Source organism: Mustela nigripes, chromosome 4, assembly GCF_022355385.1.
Source record: "Mustela nigripes isolate SB6536 chromosome 4, MUSNIG.SB6536, whole genome shotgun sequence".
NCBI lineage: Eukaryota > Metazoa > Chordata > Mammalia > Carnivora > Mustelidae > Mustela > Mustela nigripes.
In genome coordinates this window covers 73,003,843-73,022,479 of record NC_081560.1, presented here as the reverse complement: position 1 = coordinate 73,022,479, position 18,637 = coordinate 73,003,843, and the positions used below count along the sequence as shown (strand labels likewise).

General features: G+C 35.3%; 1 protein-coding gene across 8 annotated transcripts in view; it reads left to right on the top strand.

Annotated features, from left to right (window-relative positions):
* CFAP69 (cilia and flagella associated protein 69) overlaps nucleotides 1-10,860 on the top strand; it is a 52,100-nt gene extending 41,240 nt beyond the window's left edge. For 7 of the 8 annotated variants that reach the window (XM_059396890.1, XM_059396888.1, XM_059396893.1 and 4 more), the window contains 8 exons: nucleotides 1,017-1,098; nucleotides 4,120-4,312; nucleotides 6,030-6,167; nucleotides 6,721-6,797; nucleotides 8,300-8,497; nucleotides 8,831-8,917; nucleotides 10,226-10,330; nucleotides 10,645-10,860. In XM_059396890.1, coding sequence (XP_059252873.1) covers nucleotides 1,017-1,098; nucleotides 4,120-4,312; nucleotides 6,030-6,167; nucleotides 6,721-6,797; nucleotides 8,300-8,497; nucleotides 8,831-8,917; nucleotides 10,226-10,330; nucleotides 10,645-10,815 — 1,051 coding nt within the window. In that variant the 3' untranslated portion in view covers nucleotides 10,816-10,860. The remainder of the gene's footprint in view (nucleotides 1-1,016; nucleotides 1,099-4,119; nucleotides 4,313-6,029; nucleotides 6,168-6,720; nucleotides 6,798-8,299; nucleotides 8,498-8,830; nucleotides 8,918-10,225; nucleotides 10,331-10,644) is intronic. The other variant, XM_059396891.1, reaches the window with a different exon arrangement.
* Nucleotides 10,861-18,637: the final 7,777 nt, after the last annotated feature.

Sequence of the window (18,637 nt, the reverse complement as noted above, 5' to 3'; positions counted from 1 at the left end):
TTAGAACTAATAAATTCAATAAAGTAGCAAAAATCAAATACAAAAATCAGTTGCATTTCCATATACATTTCTATTCATACCATAATGAACTATGCAAAAATAAAATTAAGAAAACAATAATACTACAATAGAACCAAAAAGAATAAAGTACTTAGGAAGAAATGTAACCAAGGAAGTGAAAATCTTATGCACTGAAAACTGTAAAACACTGACAAAAGTAATTAAAGCAGACACAAATAAATCGAAGGACATCCTGTGCTCATGGACTGGAATAATTAATATGGTTTAAATGTCATACTAGCCAAAGTGATGTATAGCTTCATGCAATCCCTATTAAATCCTAAAGATATCTTTTTACAGAAATAGAAAATACAATCCTACGATTCATATGGAACCACTAATCATCAAGGAAAGGCAAACCAAATCCACAATGAGCTATCATCTTATACCTGATGGAATGGTTATTAACCACCCCACCCCCAGACATGTTTTGGTGAGGAATGTGGAGAAAAGAGAACTCTTGACATTGAGGGAAATGGAAATCGTACAGCCACTATGGAAAACAGTATAGAAGTTCCTCAAAAAATTTAAAAATAGAACCACCATATTATCCAACAATCCCACTTCTGGTTATATATCCAAAAGAATTAGAATCAGAATCTTGAAGAAATAACTGGACTCCCATGTTCATTGCAGTATTATTCACAATAGGCAAGATATGGAAGCAACCCAAATGTTCATCATGACCTGAGATGAATGGATAAAGAAAAAAATATGGTATATACATGTAATGGAATAGCACTTAGCCTTAAAAAAGAAAAAATCCTATGGTTTATAACATAGATGAACCTGTAAGACACTATGCTAAGTGAAATAAGTCAGTCACAGAAGACTATCTTTTATACATGATTTCTGTTATATGAGGCATCTAAAACAGTCCAAAAAAATATGGAAGTAGACAATAGTATATAGACAGTAGAATCCTTGTTAAGTGAATAACTTCCTTTTTATTTAAGGTGCTGTATTTTGGGTTGTTATCCCTTAGAGGATTACTTTCTTGAAAAGGAAGGCATTTTTCTCCTTTTGGACTTATTGGCAGTAAGTATGATTGTTAATAATTGTAAACAAATAAATAGATATGTTTTTATTAACTCTTTCCAAAACTAAGAGCCATAGAACACCATTCTGTAATTAAATGTGCCCCCAAATCATGTTTAAATGTTTGTTTTAAACAAAATCTCACTTGGAGATCCATAATTTGCATTGGCATAATAAAGGCTCTGAAAATTCCTCCTGTATAGAAACCTGTTTACTTAGGTCAGCATGCCCAAACATGTAACAACAGATAATTTGTTTTATGGGATTTTTCCCACCCACCTTTAAAGAAATAGTTTATGAAATGCTAAACAGTATCAAAACACATAAGCATAACTTCTAGCTTCTTCTCTTAGTTTTAAAAGTTAAGGGCCACATTAAACAAAGGAGTAAAGATCAGCATTTTTTAGAAGATTTTATTTATTTATTTGAGAGAGAGCAAGAGAGAGCATGAGCTCTCTGGGAGAGAGAGAGGTGGAGATAGGCAGAGAGAGAGGGGGAGAGAGAAGGAGGCTCCCTGCTGAGCAAGAAGCCCAATGTAGGACTCCATCCCAGGACCCTGGGATCATGACCTGAGCCGAAGGCAGCCACTTAACCCACTGAGCCACCCAGGCGCCCCAAGATGAGCATTTTTAAAGAACTGAATAGTTTATAGGTGATGTGAAGAATCAAGTGTGTTTTAGACCATTTTATAGAATGAGCAGGAATGACTATACTAAGTTTGCCAGGAAAGACAGTTGCCATCTAACACCAAAGAATGGCAAAGACCCTCAATTATCCTCAAAGTAATTCCCTACTGGCCTCAATTCCAAGTAGGTTCATGTCAAGATGATATGAAAGTAAAAGTATAATTTGGTTTCAATAAAACTTAAAGAGATATTCCCACGTAGAGTTCTACCTATGTCCCTGCCTTGATCGCCACCATTCACAATTTTATTAACAGAATAATAGACCATGGGGCACCTGGGTGGCTCAGCTGGTTAAGTATCTGCCTTTGGCTCAGGTCATGATCCCAGAGTCCTGGGATGGAGCCCCACATTGGGCTCCCTGCTCAGTGGGAGCCTGCTTCTCCCTCTGCCTGCCGCTCCCTCTGCTTGTGCTCTCTTCTTTCTCAAATAAATAAATACAATATTAAAAAAGAAAAAAAAACAGAATAACAAAATTATTTGTGTCCCTTCATCTCTCTTAAAGAAAATTAGCTGGCATTACATACAGGAAAGCAAACTCATTAGATATAAAACATTATAAAAAATAAATAAAAATAATAATAACCCATTTTGATAAACAGGAGTGAGTCATAACCAGAAGCCCTTGGATTGTACATAAAATTGGACATAATACAGAAATATATATGTGTGGCTTTACTAAATGATCTATAGCTCACCATGTTACTCTAATGAGAGATCAAGCATGCCCAGAGGTGCTTGGTGATGTGTCAGGGGATTCTCAAAGTCACAGAATTAATTTGGCACATCTTCCTAGAATCTTGTTTTTAGTTGAAGACTAGGAAATGGGGAGTTATATTAGACATGTATATACTAAATAATGAAATTCTATGTGAATATTGAAGGTTATATAATAGACTTCAAAGACATTTCTCACTGTGTTCACTCTCCTTCACCACTAGGGTTTCTCTGATGGAAAGGCATGAAGAAGACTGGTAGGAGAAGCCATATAGCGCAGTGGTTATGATCATAGGCTGCAATCAGTCTGACTGAGGCCTCCAATACTTGTTAGCTGTGTAACTTGGACACGTATTTAATAACATCTCTGTTACATGTTTCTTCATCTATCTAACAGAGATAACAATAGTATCTATCCCATGCTCTGTGGGAGAATTATATGAGTTATTATGTGTGCATGTGCACATATGCACATATAGATATACACACATACACTTACATATAGTATTTGGAATAGTTCCTGACACATATTTTTGCCATGTAAGTGTTTTCTATTTTTAATGAATATAAATATTAGATTGTGCTTAATGTGATTTAAACCAATCAAGTTAATTACAGATTACAAATATTCTTTAATGAAGTTTTTTTTATCAACTCCAACCCTTGAAATTTGCCTCCTTCTCCGGAAAGTGAGGTATAGGAATAAAGAACCCAACTGAGGGCTCTGTTTAATACAATCTGCTAAAATATTTATTCAGTATGCAATGATAATAATTGCTAATAATGTTAAATATTATTTAGAGCTTTCTATATGCCAGGCAGTCTTGTGTAATTCATGACAATAACTCTCTAAAGCAGGTAATAATATCCTTCATCTTAAAATAGAGGAAACTGATAATGTTTGCTTAAATAACAGATTACATGTTTCCTGTGCTATATTCTGTTATCGATATACTATGAGTTAATCAACAAAAACTATTTCAGACACAAATTATTCCTGTGTGGAGACTATTACTCTGGATGGACTTTTCTATACGTAAATTTTGGTTTGCTGAAAGCTAGTAGCAAAACAAGGGAAATATGCTTGATAATTTTTCTTAAATGCTTACTTTGCAAAATACAAAATTAAATCTCAAGTGGTTTATTTTAATATGTGACTGCCACTTGCAGTTACCATCAGTTATTTTCTTAGTCAAAACAAGACTATAGTTAATATGAGTCTTTACAAACCTTAATAAAGCATATAAATTGGAAAGATCCTATAATTAGAGTGAACAATGTCTGGTACTGTTTACCTTGCTCCACTTAAAATGAACATGTTCACTTACTTTTACAGTATCTCTTTTTCTGGACCTAACCAAAGCAATTGCTTTTTTGGTCATGACATATATTTATGACTACCTCAGAATTATATTGAGTCTTTTTATTTTTTCTAATTCTTAAACATATTTTCAACAGGAGATTGTCCAGTCGTACTTAAGTAGAGTGTGAATTTTTTAAGGCCATAATTTAGAAGAAAGTTACTGGTTAATATAAGTGTTTCTTGGGGGTTTTTTATTTCAAAAGTAATAATTCTTAAAATTTATTATATCTCTTTTCCTTTTCCATTTCCATGCAAAAGTTGAACCAAAAAAAATTCTGTAATCTAATACTTGGAATAATGGTTGAATTTTGTGATAATCCCAAAACCACGGCTCATGTCAATGCTTGGCGAGGGAAGAAGGACCAGACAGCTGCTAGTCTTTTAATTAAATTGTGGAGAAAGGAAGAAAAAGAACTGGGAGTAAAACGTGATAAACATGGGATGATCATTGGTAAGTGTATTTATAACTGTCAGTAGTAGCAATTAGATGCATATTTTAATTGAGATATAATTGACATATAACTTGCACTAGTTTTAGGTGTACAACATAATGATTTGATATATGTACATATTATAAAGTGATTACCATAATAAATTTAGTTAACATCCATCACTACACATAGTTACAATTTTTTGTTGTGATCTGACTTTTAAAATCTACTTTCTTAGCAATTTTCAAATATACAATAAAGTATTTGTTAACTGTAGTCACCACCCTGTTCATTACATCCTAGGAGTTATTCATTGTTTACCCATATTTTTAAAAAGAGATCTTTAAAAAATTTTAGGGAAGTATGAGGACTTCCACCTCTTTGTTTAAAGTTCTTTTCACAAGAGTTTGTAGAACTTGCTATCAAATTCTGAATGAGGGGCGCCTGAGTGGCTCAGTGGGTTAAAGCCTCTGCTTTCAGCTCAGGTCATGATCTCAGGGTCCTGGGATCAAGCCCCGCATAGGGCTCTCTGCTCGGTGGAGAGCCTGCTTCCCCTCTCTCTCTCTGTCTGCCTCTCTGCCTACTTGTGATCTCTGTCTGTCAAATAAATAAAATCTTTAAAAAAAAAAATTCTGAATGAATGGAAGAAAAGTAAGTAAATTAGTAGCAGGTTCATATTTTTATAGAATATTTTCAGGAAGTGATATTTGATTATATCATTCAACTCAAAACAAAACAAAAACAAAAATAAAAAACCCAACATCATGTCCTAAAGAGTTCCTTTGAGTACTTGCTTTTACAAATAGATTCAGTAACATTTCATTTACCAATTAAATTTGGGATGTAAATGGAAAGCCTGAAAATAATTTTTATAGCATTTTGTACATTTCTGTTGATTCATATTCATGAAGCAAGTTTACTTTTTATATAAAAGAAATTGTTTTCTTTCTTTTTTTTTTTAAGATTTTATTTATTTATTTGAGAGAGAGAACAGGGGAGAGAGAGAGAGCACAAGCAGGTGGAGGAGTATAGGGAGAGGGAGAAACAGACTTACTGCTGAGCAGGGAACCCGATGCAGGGCTGGATCCCAGGACCCAGGGATCATGACCTGAGCCAAAGGCAGATGCTTGACCAACTGAGCTACCCAAGCACCCTAGAAGAAATTGTTTTCTAAATAAAAATAAATCAAATGTTGATAAATTTTAATTATCAGCAATCTACAATGCTAGGGGTACATTTTCTAAGCCTCAAATTTCTTTTCATCTAAACTGTTAATATTGTTAATTTTTTAATGAAAATACTTGCCCTTTAACTTCTGATGATTTCTATTTCAACCAATTTTTATTATTTCTGAGTTTTGATCTGTAACATCATAAAATTGTTTTCATATTTATAGCATAATATATAGAACCCAAAAGTGAAGGAGATTACATTTTTGTTAAACTGACATTATTCAATTTCTGGATCTCAAAATTAGAAAAGTTATTTACATAAAAGTTTCACTTTTTAAAAAGTTATTTTGTGAAATTTATGTATTTTATGTATAATTAAAAAGTTTTGCCATAGAATGAGGAATAACTGACTGCTAATGCTTTCAAAAGAATAACCATATACTGTGCACTATTTTATTCAGTTATAAGATGTTTATATATCTTATGTCTGGACGAAAATTTCAAATTGAGATATTTACTAATGTTTCTATCTGTCCTTTCTGTTTTCATGATATGCATTGATTAGATACAAAGAAACCTCTATTTACCAGTTTCCAAGAAGAGCAAAAAATCATGCCATTGCCTGCAAACTGCCCAACTCTTGCAGTTATGGATGTTGCGGAGAATATCAGAGCAAAAATTTATGCTGTGCTGGGCAAACTGGGTAAGAAGCTACTTGTCAAATTCTCAAGAGCCTCTGTTTTACTCAGTTTGCAAAGTGATTTTGCTTTGGAGTCTATTTTCAAACATGATGATCAAAATCCTTTTATACAGACAAGTGCATGTTCCATTGTTACCCAATGCCCATGGTACACCTTTATCAATTACACTTGATCTTAGCCAAAAGGCTGAGAAGCGATGACCCTTTATTAGTTAAAATCAGAATCTCTGAGTGTGGGGCCCAGGCATCAGCATCTTTCAAAGCTCCCCAGGCAGTTCCAGGATTAAAGGTGGTTAGTTTAGATGATTAGGCTTAAACATTTGAATTGCGAAATACCTCGGTTTTTAAAATCCTTGCTGCCTTTTTTTTTTTCCTTGCTTCCCATTAAGGAAAAAAGTTGTCAAACACTCTTCAGCAAGCCAGAAGCTCACAGAGCTAACTTTCATAATCAAGATGAAATAAAAATTGTTGGCATTAGTTTTTATAGAATAGATACAAGCCTTTTGGGAATCACTTGCTTTGTTACAGTAATTCTTTCTTTATAAACTTTGTTTAGATTTTGAAAATTTACCTGGCCTATCTGCTGAAGATTTTGTCACTCTTTGTATCATACACAGATACCTTGACTTTAAAGTGAGTACCTTCTTAATAATCTTATTAAACTCTAATATAACAAAAAAATCAATTGGGAAATAAAAGATTTATTCATAGTTGTAAGCAATCATCTGTGTACTGTATAGTTTTTATTTCCCATTTTTTTTTAAAGATTTTATTTATTTACTTGACAGACAGAGATCACAAGTAGGCAGAGAGGCAGAGAGAGAGGAGGAAGCAAGCTCCCTGCTGAGCAGAGAGCCCGATATAGGGCTCGATCCCAGGACCCTGGGATCATGACCTGAGCCGAAAGCAGAGGCTTTAACCCACTGAGCCATCTAGGTGCCCCTTTATTTCCCATTTTGCATTTGGTACTAGTAGTTCAAGAAACCTATAGTTGATTGGTATTTTCCATAGGATATGATTTCATCCAACTATTAGTTTATAAAAGAAGAGGGATGTTAGTGACAGAGCTATTCAGAAGCTTACTAGAATTTTTAAAATATAATTTCTTCTCTTTAGAGAGCATTAGGAATTATAGTTAAGTGAATTATTCCTTATTAACATAAATTATTAATATTTATTAAAATTATTTTATCTTTAGTTTACATGATGATCAAATATCAGGTAAAGGATATGAGGTTTCTCACCCTGTTGGTTATATTTTTATTGGCAAATAAATACTTTTGTAGTATTTTGAAGCAAAGTCTTTTTTAGTATTTTCTCCTCTACTAATATTAGTACTATGTATTTGAATGTTATAAATGATTAGGTCTCTATTTTAAAATGAAAAAAAAGCTCACTTTCATCCCAATCCTGGATATATAAATTTTTCTATAAATATAAGCATATTCAAGCACATTAAATTCACAAACAACCTAGAATATGAGATGGACCTGTCAGTATGATGAAACCATGGAGTTAAGAGCTTGAGATTCAGTTACTGTCTGAGCTAGAAGGTAAGGGGCAAAGGACAGGGCTCTGGAGCTCCAGTTATCCCCATGTTAATGGCCCTACAAGTTCAGCTTGACCTAGCTTTGATTTATTTATTTTTTAAAAGCATTGCTATTCTTTTTTTCTGTTTTAAACTCCCATCCAATGTGGGGCTTGAACTCATGACCCCAAGATCAAGAGTCATATGCTGTATGGACTGAGCCATCCAGGCCTCCCTTGGCCTAGCTATTAATACAGGGCTTTTGGGAGGAAGACATCAGTAGTTCAAAAGGATAAGACCATAGCAGCAGTTTCTTGCAGCTGTGAAAACAGTGCGACTATAAAACAGGGCAGTGAAAATTGTAGTGAATTAGATTTAGGTAGTGGAGCCTCATCCACGAGTACCTTATCATTGTAAAACATGGTAACTCAACTGTAACTTGTGCCCCAAATAATTCCCAATGCACTTATTCACAAGTAGGAAGATGGGAAAGGTGGTTCAGTAAGTGTTAACTTTGGAACAACCACAAATAAAGGATTACCCAAAATTATATCATTTATTTGTGGTTAAATTAACTTTTTTTTAACCTTAAACTTTGTTATAACAGATTGGAGAAATATGGAATGAAATATGTGAAGAAATAAAATTAGAAAAGTTAAGACCAGTCAATACAGATAAAAAAATTTTGGAAGCTATTACAACAGCATCAGAAAATATTGGAAAGATGGTTGCTTCTCTTCAAAGTGAGATGATTGAAAGCCAAGCACACCAAGATGTGCAAAATGAACAAAAAGTATATACAAAAGTAAGTCACATATACCATTAAGGTAGGAAATAATAATTTCAATAAATTAGTTTACCATTGGATATGTTTGTCTTACCTGTGAATGTTTCAGCACATGGAGTTATTTTGTAGTTTTTCGTATTTTCATTACAACAGTTTTACATTATATATCATGGAAGGCAGTTCAAATGTTAACCACATAATGAAGGAAGGATTTTACTCTAATCGTTTACCTAGTCAGCCCTAAAATTTACATTGCCAAAATCTAGGTCTTCCTTCAAAATAAGGGCTTTAAAAAGCCCTTTGGTATCGTTTCATAGAAGCTAGAACTCTTAATTATCTTTCTCATTTCAGATACAAGCCACACACAAACAAAGAGAATTGGCTAATAAATCATGGGAAAATTTCTTGGCCAGAACATCAAATGCTAAAACTTTAAAGGTAGGATTTTTAAAATATTGTGATATCCACAACAAATAGCCAATTCTGATAGGCAGACTTTTTCAGAAATAAATATTCATTCTTTTGCCTTTTCTGTTGACCTGTCTATAGAATACCAACATTGTTAGATCCTCATATGCTGTAAGATGATAACTATGCATTTTCGTAGTTTCAGAGAATGCTACTTTGAGATTTTTTTTTTTTTGCTCTAGCAGTGGGAAGCAAGGGTGGTGTTCCTGTCTTGCATAAAGGAGATGATCGTTAGCCAGGAATAAGCGGGAGAAATATGCTCCTACTTTCCACTTTATATCATTGATCATTTCTGTATGAAGCAGAGTGAAGAACACTGTCTGTGTTACCCTATCCCCCAAGGGTATTTCCCCTCCATGACCACCAAAAGAAACATGATATTAACAATTAAATGAGAACTGGGGAAAAGCATCCCTTTGGGAAAAGATGATAAATTGCTTTAGGAATAAGCTGGAAACTAATGTAAAAATTATATAATGTTGATTGTTCACTTAAAATATCTGAGAAGCACCATTTATTTCCAAAACCTCATTGCTTTCCCCCACTTCTTCCACTAATACTTTGGATATGTTTTTATGTAATGTTACAGTTCTTTGGCTAGATATGAAACTGCTAAATGTTAAATTAGTCTATGAAAATACTGAAACCACATTAAGGTAGCAAAACTAAAGTAAAGAACAAAAGCTCACTCGAGGTACTGTGTCTCCCCCTTCTCACTAAAAATTCTTCCCAACTCTACTTATGAAATATTCTTTCTTTTAAGGAGTAATTAATGAAAATCAGTCATTCCATGCAGATTATTTGTTATCTCAAATTTCACCTGCTCTAGTGCCTCAGCTACTGAGTTTGAACAAAAGTGCAACAAATTATCCCAATTTATATTACTCTGAAATAGTTAAGTGTTCTGAATTAGTATTTATGCAAAATATTTTGAAAATATGTATCACCTGAGGTAAATTTAGGAGTTTATTAAATTATGTGCTAAAATGAGATTTCCAGAAGACCTGCTTTATTCCTTGGTCACATATGACTGATAACTGGAACTCTCAGTAATTTTCTCAAGTGACTGGTGTCTTCTGCAATGTATAGAAGATGCAACTTACTAATAACTATCTTATTAGTCTAAGTGAGTAAGTACAGGTTCCACTGCTACTCAATAAATGGTTCAAGTAGCAATCAGGCACAATTAAATGTACTTCACATACTTCACTGCAAGTATGATAGTTAATGTTTTAGTAGCAATTAATATTACTTTCTTTCTAATTTAAAAATCTTCAGAAAGCAAAAAGACTTCAGGAAAAAGCTATAGAATCATCTAGATACAGTAAGCCTCCACCAAATGCAATATTTCACAGGACAGATATTAAAGGCCTTAACACAACGGTAAGTTTTTTTTGTTGTTTTTGTTCGTTTGTTTTGCTTCATAATTTTTCTTAGTGGTACTGTATTTAGTCTTCATAGGATGTTAGTTGTATTTTTTTTTTTTTTGGTCAAATTTCACACAGTTAAGGCATATTTATCTCCAAGATAAATTCACTGTTACCCAGTACTGGTTTAGACTCCATCAGCCCTGCAGGATTCCCAGGAAACAGCTACAAATTTGTATCTTTTCTAAAATCAGTGGAAGTATGAATGGGTTTTTCTCTTATTGAAAAATTTTGTAAATGAACTCTTACCTATACCTTTTACTTTGTCAGGTGCCTTCTGGTCGGGTAGTAACAGTGGAAAGCACTCCTGCCCGATTACTGGGAGGACCTCTGGCTGATACAGATATTGCTCTTAAAAAACTGCCTATTCGAGGAGGAGCCCTGCAAAAGGTGAAAGCAGTGAAAACTGTGAATGAGTTAAAGAAGAGTGTTCCTACATAAAATAATCTATGGAGATTTTGAAATAAAGTTTGCTTATAGTTTTTAGTTGAATATATCTTTATAAACATAAGCAAATATTTTAGTAAAATACTATGAAAAAATAAAAGTTAAGTACATATAATTTATTTGTATTGAAAATATCTACATATAGCACCAGAAGAGTTGTCATCAATTTCTTTGGAAAGATCACTAATTCTCTTTACTGAAATTATAAAATATATTATGTCAGTTAAACTCCTTTGGTTGCATGTGAACTACTTCATCTGGTTTAAGCCAATAAAAACTTTTCCAGGCTCTGTAGCTACCAAATCTAGGAGTAATTAAGACTGCAGGCATTGTTGGATCTAGGACTGAAACTCTGTAAGATCTTCTCCTTACCTAGCAGTTCTCCCAAGTCGATACCCAGTAGAGAAGAATACATGCCACTTTTTCAATAGTCTCTGCATCTGCCTCTGCCTCTTGGGACCCTTGATTGGCCACAAGCCCACTCCTGAGCCATTTGCCATGATTTTGGCCAGATCTGAGTACCGCCTACTCCCAGAGCCAGAAGTAGGCCAACCCCAACCAAAATATATGGATGGAGTAGGGAATCAGGATATTTATATATGTATATATAAATACTGGGCAGCAAAAATATTTGCAACAAATTTGTTGGTCAAAGTAAAGTAAGTTGGCTCTGTTATAAAAAGTAAATGTGAGTCGTGAGCTAAACAGCAAAAATTTTAAAAATATACAAAACAAATTCTAATGCTACTTTTCTTCTTTAATGGGAAAGGGAAGGGGAGAGTGAAGAAATATCTTCCCTCCTTTGGTGGTGAAGGTATTTTGCCAAAAAATAGGAGATAGATGCCTTAATGCTGGATATAGAGCAAAGTGTCCCTTTATGGCATTAAGAGATTTCCATGGCCTGTCTCCATTCCCATGTCAATCCCACCCAGGAAGCCACAAAGTTAAGTTCATGTCCAAGACTGGGAGAGACAAGAACCTGGTTTCGTAAATAGGGAAATATACTGGAATCTGAGTCTAGATTCTAGGCCCATAGGCACACTCAGCAGTGTCCTGGTAAATCTGTAACAATCAGCTCTTCAAGGGGAACAGGCCCTCATTTGTAGTGTTTGCCATTTGGATGGTGTAAATAATAGTCCCACTGTGACCAATTACAAGCTACCAACATGATGCTATCGAATGCAAAGTTGGGAAAACATGCATCAAATCCACTTATAAATAAGAGAGGGCTCTATTATCTCCATCGGGCCCGCCTTCTCCTACTTCCTCCTTCATCCTCCTCTTCTTCCCCCAACTCACATTCATTCAGTAATTTTCCATTGTCTCCATCTGTGAAGTTAGTGGAATCTGTAGTGAAGGGAGAAACTGCCAACTGTTGCTAATGTTCTAATTAGAATGAGTTGACAGTACACCATTAGCCAGCAGCTTCTCATCCTGGCCCAGCTGCCTATTCTCTTTGTGGCCTGCATTAGTTGATAATGTACATCAGCTTATCAGGGAGCTTTGCCTCTCCTGAATCCTTTTCTCTATTATCACCACCAAGAAGATAATAGAAGGCATAAATTGTTCATCCTCTTCACAGGAAGCCCTAAGTGCTTCACAGGAAGCATAAAGATTCCATCAAAGAGTAGTTCTTGGGACAAGAATGGGCATGGATAGGAATGTGCAATGATGATATGACCGTATGAAAATCACCAGATATACCTCAAGTATATCAGATACAGAATCAAGATGAAGTGTCCATGGCTAAGAACAGTAATCTATGCCTCATATCGTAGAGTAACAAGCTCCTTTCTCAGATGCTAAGCTCCCTAATGACAAGGTAGAAACCACATTTCATTCATCATCGAAACTAACATATCAGTAAATAAATTATTAAATGAGTATGTTGGTGGCCTCAGCTCCTGGCAGCCTTTCCCTTGATCTCTGCAAGTAGAACAGTCCTGAGCTATTATAGTAAAATACTATACAGGTAAGGCTAAACACAACTTATTAAAGTAGTTCAAATGTATTTACTCTGTAACAGTGATATACTTCCCCTAAAATGATGAGACATAAATACTATTACATTAACCAATACTATTACATAACCAATGTGTAAAAATGGAATTGATATTACTTGGTTGAAGATAACTTTTTGTATGTAGTACAACTTGGTATCTCCAAACTGATTAGGACTGATGACAATCAAAATAATTTGTGATAGCTGTGGACCTTTCCCCCCCGCTGCTGTGTTGATCTTACCCATCGGGAAGAGAAAAGCTAAAATAGGGCAGGTTGTTGTCTAGCAGCGATTTAACAGCTGAAGGAATGTGGGTGGATGAAGCGTAGTGTTACTTAATTCAGACATTTAACTTTGGTAGATAGATGCACATCAAGTTTGCATATTACAATTCTAGCCACCCTTGCAGTGAGCAAGTGAATCGGTCTGACAATGTCACTAACTGTAATGGGTCTCTGTTCTCCTCACATCCGGCGCATCCACACTACTCCTGAGCCTACTTAGCCCACCCAGCCTGACTGAAAGGCAGACAATATATTTCCCTTCCATGAGTCAATTAAGACAAAATTTCAAGATCTCAAACTGAAAATTCTGCTAATAAACTAAATGAAATGAGAGTCAAAAGAATAAAAATGGACTTTAATGAATACAGATGAAGTGGTTTTGACACACTTTAGTAATGAGATGTTTACCACATGAGGGAGCTCCTTCCTTGGTTAAACTGTTAGCCAATTTTTGCTTATATTGGATAAAAACCAGTGAATAACTCATTCATCTAATTCTCAGTCTGTCTTCTGGAGCACAAGGTACCTTTCATATCACAGGAAAAAAACTATCATGTTCAGCCTGAGTCTTCTCAGGTCAAATACCCAAATACCCAAATACTGTAATCATTCTTATTTAATTAATTAATGAGGCGCCTGGGTGACTCAGTTGGTTAAGGAATTGCCTTCTGCTCAGGTCATGATCTCAGGGTCCTGGGATCCAGCCCCATGTCAGGCTCCTTACTCAGCAGGGGGCCTGCTTCTCCCTCTCCCTTTTCCTGCTACACTGCCTGCTTGTGCGCTCTGTCAAATAAATAAAATTAAAAAAAAAAAACTAACTAACCTAATCACTCCAGACATTGTATCTGGCCACACCCTTTTGTGCCACAATTTGTTAATATTCCTCAATCTGTGACTAGACAAACTGAGCAAAGATTTCCAGTGTCGTAAGACCCATGAAGGATATAACGGAACTAGTCTTCCTCATTTTTACACACACTCTGCTGACACAGCCTGTGCTTATGTTAGTTTAATTAGCATGTATGTTTCATAATTGCTTGTATTAGATTTCCAGTCAAGGATGCTTTTTGAGAAAGAAAAAAGCAGTCCCTGACATTCAGGGACTGGCCTGGTACTATCAGGTCAAAATTCTACAGAAATACCTACTGCTCAGATCTTGGTTTCTAATAATATTCTCCAATAAAAGAAACCAGGACTCCTTGAAGAAATTGTTGGTTCCAGGGACGGGTGGAAATACACAAGGTGTCTAGAGCATCCTATAGAGTTCCCAATGACCAAATCCGGAACAATTTCAGCAACAAAATAATGAGTTATAACCCAAGCATAAATAAAAGTTTGTAAGTCTCTAACGACTTAAGTAAATAATGACAGAAGAGGTCCGAAGGAAACAGAGATGAGGAGGGAGTGAGGATAGACAAATCTCCAAAGAATTCCAGATAATTTATGTAGGTATTCCTTCCTTCAGTAGTTGGGACATAACTTCCCATTCCCTTAAGTGTGGGTTATGCTTAGTGACTTGCTTCCAAAGCATACAGTATTGGAAGAGAAGAGAAAACATTACAGTGGAGAAACCTGGTATATACTACTTAGCCAAGGTTAAACTTCATACGTGATACCTCATGTTGATGATGTGTACCCTTGATCTGAAGTATTGAGAATAGTACTTTACTTCTGTGGTATTCATGCAAAAAGTCTATAAAGTCAGTCTAACCCTGAGAAATACAATCAGGCAAACCCAAATTAGATATTCTATAACATACCTGACCAGTGATCAAAATTCTCAAGGTCATTGAAAACATCTTAGAGCCTAAGGAGACAAGATAACTCAATATAAGGTGGTGTCCTAGACAGGATCCTGGAACAGAAAAAGGACAACAGGGAAAAATTGGTGAAATCCAAATAAAATATGAAGTTTGGTTAATAAGTTATCACTATAAGATTATCAGTTATGGTAAACATACCCTACTAATGTAAGATGTTAACAATAGGAAAAAAAAGGTGAGTATACAAGATCTTTCTGCACCATCCTTGGAAATTTAAGCAAACTTAAAACGATTCTAAAATTAAAATTTTATTTAAAGTTTAAAAGTGATTTTTTGACTCATCTAGTCAGATGATTTTTGAATAGGGCAGAAGAGAAATACACACTGTTCCCCACTCAACCACATTTTGACTACCACTTCTCTCTCTCTTTTTAAGATTTTATTTATTTATTTGACAGAGAGATCATAAGTAGGCAGAGAGGCAGGCAGAGAGAGAGAGGGAAGCAGGGAGCCTGACTCGGGGCTCGATCCCAGGACCCTGAGATCATGACCTGAGCTGAAGGCAGAGGCTTAACCCACTGATCCACCCAGGCGCCCCACCATTTCTCTTTTTAACCTTATATTTTGATATCGTAAAACTACTTCTGAAATATTATTTCCTACTGTACCTTTGTCCCACTGCAATGGCAACCTTGTGAGTCAAGAATTATTTAGCAGTGTACCTCTAAACTCAATGAGTTTTTGTTGAATGAATGAATGATGAAAAAAAATAATTTTTTCTATATACAAATAACATGATTTGTGCCAAAAATTGCAGTGTGGGGAAGGGATTTTAAACAGAATATGATATCTAAGTACCAATAAAAAAGCTTAAGATGAACTGCTCTAAAACCAGAATGCCCATTTTGGCATATGTCCTTATGTTTAATAATCCAATGTAGCCTATATATTTCTTTTTCTTTTTAATATATTTTTTTAAGATTTTATTTATTTATTTGACAGAGAAAGATCACAAGTAGGCAGAGAGGCAGGCAGAGAGAGAGAGAGAGGGAAGCAGGCTCCCCGCCGAGCAGAGAACCGGATACGGGACTCGATCCCAGGACCCTGAGATCAGGACCTGAGCCGAAGGCAGCGGCTTAACGCACTGAGCCACCCAGGTGCCCCTCCAATGTAGCCTATATATTTCAATTAGGAAAACTAGAAACCCATTTGCAATTAACCTATTTTGGAAGGCTAACGATTAAGTTTAATTGATTAACACTAAAAAGTTCATCCTTGATGCAGTAGAAATTTTTTATGACAACTATGGTAAGGACATGTGACTGAACCAATTCTTAGGCTAAAATGATCCGATTTTGCTTTATGCCATTGAACTTTTGAGCATTGAACATTTGCCCACACATAGAGAGATTCTCTAGGGAAAATCATGACCCTGTGTCTCCACCTGTAGGAAAGGAATTAGGCAACTTCTTGTGTCTCTTTCTGGTCATTTGAATAAGAGAACAAAAGACCGATCCTCCAACCACTTGATTTTATGAACTGTTTAAGGATCTGTCCTTTGGGACGCCTGGGTGGCTCAGTTGGTTAAGCAGCTGCCTTCGGCTCAGGTCATGATCCCAGCGTCCTGGGATCGAGTCCCGCATCGGGCTCCTTGCTCGGCAGGGAGCCTGCTTCTCCCTCTGCCTCTGCCTGCCTCTCTGTCTGCCTGTGCTCACTCGCTCTCTCTCCCTCTATCCCTGACAAATAAATAAATAAAATCTTTATTAAAAAAAAAAAAAAAAAAAAAAAAAAGGATCTGTCCTTAACTGGCAAGATAAAGTATTTTCAATGTGGAACTTCATTAGACTTACAATCTCTTACAATCTCCTATTATCTGCAACCAGTTACTATATAAAACTTAGTTATATGGGGCACCTGGGTGGCTCAGTGAGTTAAGCCTCTACCTTCAGCTCAGGTCATGATCTCAGGATCCTGGGATTGAGCCCCACAACAGGCTCCCTGCTCAGCGGGGAGCCTGCTTCCCCACCACCACCTTTTTGCCTGCCTCTCTGCCTACTTGTGATCTCTGTCAAGTAAATAAATAAACAAACAAATAAATAAAATCTTTTTTAAAAAAACCCAAGTTATATGAAATATTTATAAAATAATACTAGAAAGCTATGCAATTCATTTATTTTTTAATATTGGAGATTCTTTAAAAATGGACACAAAAAATTAAAATTAGTAAAATACACTGGAGATTCTTAACCTGAAGTCCATGAACCGTTCCCCCAAAATCATCCACAAATGATGGACACTGTGTACATGTAACTTCTACTAAAGTGTCTATTGCTTCATCAGAACTTCAAAGTGGTCCATAACTCAATGTCAGCCCCACCTCACCCTTTAAAGTTTAAAGTTTACTCTGGTCAAACCATTAGACAGTTGCACATTTGTTGCGTATTATTTGGGGGGGCTCTTAAAATTATTTATACGTAACTGAGTTTGGATGTGTAAGTGTCAGCTTGTACTGAAGGGAATCTGACATTGCCAGGAACTTGAAAAAACAGTGCTGTATACCATGGTAGCCATCATGAAGACCTATGATTTTTATTGCTTCTTAGTCTTAGCAAAAGCTGGGCTTCTCCTAAACATGTTGTTTGGTTTTTCTTATAAACAGTGTGAATCTTGCAACTGCTCATGAGTCCTTCTTCACCCTGAGAAGTAGGAAACCCAGACTAATTTACAGCCACCCCTTTATCAAAGGTATAGGCTTTTACAATGTGTATTTGAAAGTATTAATCTGGGGACACCCAGGTGGCTCAGTTGGTTAAGCTACTGCCTTCAGCTCAGGTCATGATCCCAGGGTCCTGGGATGGAGTCCTACATCCAGCTCCTTGCTCAGTGGGGAGCCTGCTTCTCTTTCTGCCTCTGCCTGCTTGTGCGCTTTCTCTCTCTGACAAATAAATAAATAAAATCTTAAAAAAAAAAAGTATTAATCTAAACTACAACTACATATTATTAGTTTCCTGTCTTCATTTCCCATCATCTCAATTTCCTCGTTTACTTGATATTATCCTACTGTTTGGTATATATTTTTAAAGCTTAATATCCTTTTTGGAATAAGATGTGAGATGGAAATAGGAAATATATTTTAAAAAGAAGAAAACAGCAAATAACTAAAGATGAAATTTCTATCAGACTGTACTAAAACAAAGTTTCTTATTACCTTCCTGTTTGTTATTCTTTTTTAAAAACTGAAGACAATAAAAGTGAGAACATAAGAAAAGTTAGTCCTTAATGCATAGAAAAATACTTTAATATAAGGGATGGCTTGGTGATAAAATGCACATTTCAGAAGCCACTTGGTATATTACATCAAGATTAAATATTACCTTTTAGGACAATACTGGCATTAATTCTGGCACAGTTTTAAAGTCAACATTATGTATAAGATATCTTATAAAATTAGTTACAGCATTACTCCATTGACTACTGTATTTAAAAATATATTGCATTTGCATTTTAAGTGTTTTCTTTAAAAATGCTTTACAAAGATGCCTTCCAAATAAAAAATTATTGACCAAAAAAAATTGACAAATTACTTGAAAAGACAGAAATGCTAATTCAAAAGCCATAAAGCACTTACACAGCAACACAAATACAACTTTCATAAATATTAAAGAATTAGAAATAACAATTTTGATAAATACTGCAGGAAATATTTGACCTCAGAAATACTGACAGATTAAATGTTCAGGTTGATGTCCCCTTGCTTGAGGTCTTTT